A 6,000-nucleotide genomic window follows, 5' to 3' on the forward strand; every position below is an offset into this window, starting at 1 on the left:
TCACTTTTGTCTTTTTAGTGTAAAAGCCATTTGACCTTCAGCCAGTTGCTAGTTGCTTTGTCCGCTTTGGACTTCAGCTTATTTTCCACATAAGAAGGTCAGGATCAGCCACTTTGAAAGGGTGGTGTGACACTGTTGGCATATATTCCCTTGGTTTATACCACTCGGTGCCTCTCCTCTCTCATTTCTCCTTTGGCCAGTGAGCAACAGCTTGTTTTGGGCTAAAGGGCTTCTTAAAAGGAGGTTTCTATCAGGGAGTGTAGAGTTATCTTAGAAAGTGGGGAAGTTTTGTCGGGCATGACAGTGATCCCAGCAACTCAACAGGCTGAGGCAGGAGGATTGCAAGTTTGAGGCCAGCCTCAGAAACATGGCAAGGCCATGAGTACTTAGCAAGACCCTGTCTCAAAATAAAAAAATTAAAAAAGAGCTTAGAATGTGGCTCAATAATTCAATCCCTGGTACTGAAAAAAAAAAAAAAGAGAGAGAGAGAGAAAAAAAGAATGTTAGATTTTGGATTTGAAATTGAAAGAGGGCTTAGAGATCTGCTGTCCATCCTTTATAAGGTTAACAAACGTGCATGAAGTTGCATAGATTGTGTTGACTTTCTAGCATTAGGAATCTCCTTTCCTTTTATATCCAGTTACTAAATGGCATTATAGTAGCTTGGAATAAATAATTCACCATTACTGTGAGCAATTCTTTTCTTCTCACTAGTAGGTTTAGTTTCACAAAAGCTAAGCGATTAAGATCTTTGATCCCATGAACTACCAGAGGCCGAAATTGGAATGGTCATGGCTTATAGGATAACAACAAATTAACCTTTGCATAATCCATGCTAAGTGAAGACCAGCTTTCTCCTTGAATTTTTTTTCTTTTTGGTATTTAATGACTATTTACATTAGATAGTGGTTTCTTAATCTGGCAATTTGGTCTGATAAACATTGCATAAAGTACCTGATTTTTAAAACTAATTTAAGCTCTAAAAGTAGCAACCCCATAAAGGGTGCATGTAAGTGGAGCTCTATGGGACATAAATTAAGAAGGGCATTTTCCTTGCTGCACTTGGACATGTGTGCTGGTGTTTCAGCAAGCTGCATAATCAGCACAAAGCCCAGGTCATTAGAGTCTGCTGGCAGGAATCAGAAGACCTGCAAATCACCAGAGAGCCCACATACACCTGAATGGAAGTGGGTCTCTGAAATCTATCTCTTGAAGGCAAGTCTGTGAGACCAGGACCTCGCATATAGGAATGAGCAATTGGTCTCATTCCTCCTGGAGAACTCAGGGCCTTTTCCAGAACTGTTCAGGCTGACTGTGTCACTTCTCTATTTAAAACCAACTAAAGGACACCCATTCCTTGGAATAAGCTGCAGACTCCTTGCTGTGGCAAAGTTCTTGTGACCTTGCTTGTGACCTTGCTCCTACCTTGCCCTATGGCCTATTCGCTATCACTCTTGATCTTGCTCACTCAGTTTCATCCTCTCTGGCTTTATTGCTGTTTCTCAAACACCCATAGTTCTTTTCTGCCTCAAGGCCTTTGCACGTGCCATTTCTATTCCACAGAAATTTTTTTTTCCCCTTATCATTCCATTGCCTGCTCCCCAGGCTCCATTGTTCTGTATATCCTCAGAATGGTCCTCCTGGTCTGTCACAGGTGACACACCCTTTGCCATTCACTCTTCATTCCCTTAGGTTGTTTTCTGCATAGCATGTCATTTTCTGAAAGCTTATTATTTGTTCACTTGTATATTTGCTTATTGCACATCTCTGCCAATGCAAAATCAGCTTCATTGGGGATGAAAATGTATATCCTGATGGGTATTAGCTAGACACCTAATGCATAGGCACTGGGCAAGTTGCATGGGTTTTCTGAACCTTAGTTTAACCACCTGCAAAATAGATACCAATAGGAGTCTGAAAAAGTGGGGTAAAAATTCTCTCTCAGGGATATTGTGAGGAATCAAGTTAAGGAAGGCCCTGCCCCTTGACCCAGCACCTTATCCCCCATGTAATTCTGGAACTAAATAACTGTCAACTCTTTTTTTTAAATCTATCAGTCAACCAAGGTTTCATTATCCAAAAAGTCCTTAAAGACATAAAGTGATAACACTCATTGCAAAAACTTGTAATATATATGCAATTCATTTTTTTTGTTTGTGAGTTTTTATTTCTGAGTATGTAAATATATTTTGCATGTAATTCTAGCATATTATTTACAAGTTTGCATCTTGTTTTATAATAGTATTTGTTGATTTTATATTTTGAAATAGTCTGCAAAATCATTTTGAATGCTGCCTAATACCAACCTTGCACCATGTAAACATTGCCTTATTATTGGACACTTAAGTTGCTTTGGATTTTTCTACACTACATAAATAACACTGACCTGAACATCTTTATGTATAAATATTTTATGGCACCTCTTATTATTTTCTTAGAATTAAAACTTAGTAAGTGGAAATCATTTTTTTAATGAGTTCTTCATAGCAGTGGGTACATTCTCTGTGCACTATGGAGAATTCTCAACAAGTCAAAAACTTTTCAAGAAGTTGCTCTGGTGGAGGAGGGAAATTGAGACACATGAAACAATAAGCAACCAGCACTGGTATAAAATAGACTCTAGGCCAAATGCTGTGGTTACAGATGAGGTGATGGAAGAGTCCTGAGAATAAAATCAGGGGTAGTGTTACCTGGAGGACACCTATGGCTTGGAAGATTAGATGTGGTGTGGCCTGGGAGGAGGGGCAGGAGCAGAAGAGAAGGCATTTGGGCGGTGGGAGGAGGCAGCAGTGAAGGCAGCGAGCCTGGAAGGAGCCAGCCACAAAACACCGGGCAGATGAGGTGAGACAGCTTGGATGGAGCCAGTAGTGATAAAGCCGTAGTCATGTGCTGGGCACTTACACGGAAGCAAAGTATTATTACCATCATTCCAGGCACACAGGGGTCTGCTCGGAACAACAATATAAACCATTTGTACCAAAGACCGAAATGGAATCCAAACAGGTCCAGCTGCTCCAAATCTCTCCCTCCCCCTGTAGTTAACATTTTACTACCCGACTGAGTAACTAATGAATCTGGCCCTGTGTAAATCCCCAGGCAGGAATCCCTGCTTGGGGTCTGTCTAGACATCCAGACCTGAGTGCAATTTGCACTTTGAACATCCAGCACCTTATCATAAGCAAGAAATCAGGTTTAATGGGGAAGAGGGGGGCCTGTAGCTTCCACCCTCTCTCTGGCACTGGCACAGAGGAGTGAGGATCCCCTTGTATAAAGACTGTATCTGTAGACTGAAAGGTCGTAACAGTGTTCCTTGTGTGTCTCGGCTCATCCAGGAGCACTGACTGTGTTCTCTGTCTCGTTGCAGGCTGTGTTTTGTGAAGCTCAAGCTCTTAATGATAGCCATTGAGTACAAGTCCGCCAACCGAGAGAGCCGGTAAGTTGGCTACCTCCCAGCAACCCGTTGACATCCAAATGTGTGAGTGTTCATTCTGAGAACTTTTAGTCCACTCCCTCTTTCTTATGCGTTGTTTATTTGCTTTGAAACTGATGCAACACCTCTCTGACCCTAGGGGTACACTTAAAGCATGCTCAACTGGACACTGCAGCTCCTATCTCAGACCAACCTAACATCCCAAGTTCAACTGGGTATCCAGAGAGGATTTCCCCAGATGAGAGGGATGAGCCATTTAAGTATCTTCCCCTGATCATGCCAATATGGGCATTTTGCCCTCTAAGCATAAAACAAGGAACAAGACCATTTCTTGAAACCCTTGTTTACCTCTGTGAGAAAGAAGCAGGTGGACTCAGACCTCCTTTACAGCAGGCCTGGGGTAGAGCCATGATGGGAGACACCAGCCCTCTTGATAGCCAAATTACAAGCAGCCTATTGTGTACCATATGTGCTTCTCCCATTGCAGCTGAAATCCAGGTGGCAGAATATCAGCTTCATGTAAATTAGCCAGAAGAGCAGAGCTCGGGGGCAGGAGCTCTCTTTATTTATTTATTTTGCACTTAATTATGTACAAATCAGACTGATGAGGGACAGGGTCTGGTTGAAATAGATAACGCACCAGTCAATACATGGGATCGCGGCTGGAAGAGGGTGTCATCATGTTAACATGGAATTTTTTTGATAGGGTATTGAATGCATTGCAGATCAAATATAAAGAGATGATTTTTGCTCCCCACTTCTTATCAATAGTTCTGGAAGAAAGAGAGCTGGTTGAGAGAGGCTCTGGCTTTTGTTCTCTGAAATGACATATTCAGAGTCTGTTCCTCCTATGGTAAATCATTTGTTCCTGCAGATAGAAGCACAAGGGTAGAATGCAGACACCTGCTGGCACATGCCTTCAAAACTGAGCAGATGCAGGGCAAGACTAGAAGGTTCCTCTATCATCATTTAAGGAGTTTTTGTTATCTGGAAGAATGCCCCAATAAAGCCAGACTTCCAAATGTACAGTCTGTGTCTATGACCCCAAATAAATAAATAAGTAATAAAGAACCCTCAAAACACTGGATTGTAATCAAGTCCAATCCAATGTTTTCTCTTACCTTAACTACCAGATCAGATTGCATGCAAAGTCAATCTGATCAAATGCTGAACTACTTTGAAAATCCAAATCTGCCAGAGGAAGATGAAGTGGTAGATTTGGTGGCCACATGTAGAACACGGCTCTAACAATTAACAGATATGTATATATATGTATACATTTTCCTTTTCCATGTTGGCAAAGTGAAAAATAATGGGAAAAAGCTAAGAGGGTCCTGGCTATTCACTGTTCAACAGATAAAGTGGAATTTTCCAGGGTGACTGTTTGCCCATGGTTTTGCCAGTCCTCACCTGTACCTGTTGGGGGGGCGGGGCTTGTGTATCCTGGGTTTTTGCAAATTATATTCTTCACATTGCCAAATCAATAAATCTTTGTGTAACTCTGTGTTCTCTCTTTATCACTTTTGTGCATTTCTCTTCTCCACCCCCCAACCAAAAAAAAAAAAAAGGTGTCATGATGATGCAAATCATGTTTTTCCTACCATTCTAGAATAACTTCATGGCAGGAGACTGCTTGATAAACCTTGACCAATCTCCTACCTGGTCACAAGGAAAGAGAGGGATAGGCAATTAATGGTTCAGTGTGAATTCGCTGTTACCATTCTAACAAAATGAACTCAGTGATCTCCCTGAGAACAAAATCTCTTCTTTGATGGGCCCTCTAATTGATTCATAAATCTGAGATGTTTTCAACAAAGCCATATTTATATATACATATATATATGTTTTCAGATTTTAAAAAAATAGGTGAAAAGAACTTGTTTGGCTTTGTTTTGGCTTTCTGTGTATGGTTGCCAGCTCTGATCCTCAAATGTGGCTTGGTCTCAGTGTGGAAGAACTTTGGTTCTTGTGGGAAAAGGTGTGTCTGAGGGAATGTGGATCATGCCCCTGAGATAACCCAGGACTCATCCAACAGAATGACCATGTTTAAAATAAGCATTTTTGGATGCTCCCTGAGAAAACAATTTTATTTTTTTCTTTATGTAAAAAGTCCCCCATTTCTTTCCCTCTCATATTTTGTAACTAACCAGGTGTTCAGGTGAGGAGAAGCCTGCCTCTCCCCCCACCCTCTGGCCTTCAACCTGTGTTTAACAGCCTCCTTTGTTATTGGTTTCACCCCATGATACTGTTTTCATGCTTTGCTGAAAAACCTTGTTTTCACATGCATCCTTCAAGTGATTTGAAACAAAGGTTTTATTCCTTCTTTCCTTCTGGTGTCAGTCAATTTATTATCAAATTGTTTGATTTTAAATTCTTTTCTTGTCGTTTTTGCAGAAGCCGAAAGCGGTATGCACTCTTCGTTAACTTTCCTTCCAACCTCCACCCTCTGTCTTCACTCCTAACCACAGGACTAACCATTTGCCAAGAATTCAAGAAGAGAGAGATTATATATATAGATGTACATATATATAATCTCATTCCCTTGTCTAGTGTATATATATGTTAAATAT

General features: G+C 41.0%; 1 protein-coding gene across 24 annotated transcripts in view; it reads left to right on the forward strand.

Annotated features, from left to right (window-relative positions):
- Kcnma1 (potassium calcium-activated channel subfamily M alpha 1) overlaps positions 1-6,000 on the forward strand; it is an 888,761-nt gene that overhangs the window by 733,484 nt on the left and 149,277 nt on the right. For 13 of the 24 annotated variants that reach the window (XM_048801821.1, XM_048801797.1, XM_048801798.1 and 10 more), the window contains exons 17-18: positions 3,365-3,433; positions 5,825-5,836. In XM_048801821.1, the coding sequence (XP_048657778.1) occupies positions 3,365-3,433; positions 5,825-5,836 (81 nt within the window). The remainder of the gene's footprint in view (positions 1-3,364; positions 3,434-5,824; positions 5,837-6,000) is intronic. The other 11 variants (XM_048801800.1, XM_048801801.1, XM_048801816.1 and 8 more) reach the window with 1 other exon arrangement.

Source organism: Marmota marmota, unplaced genomic scaffold, assembly GCF_001458135.2.
Source record: "Marmota marmota marmota unplaced genomic scaffold, marMar, whole genome shotgun sequence".
NCBI classification, from domain to species: domain Eukaryota; kingdom Metazoa; phylum Chordata; class Mammalia; order Rodentia; family Sciuridae; genus Marmota; species Marmota marmota.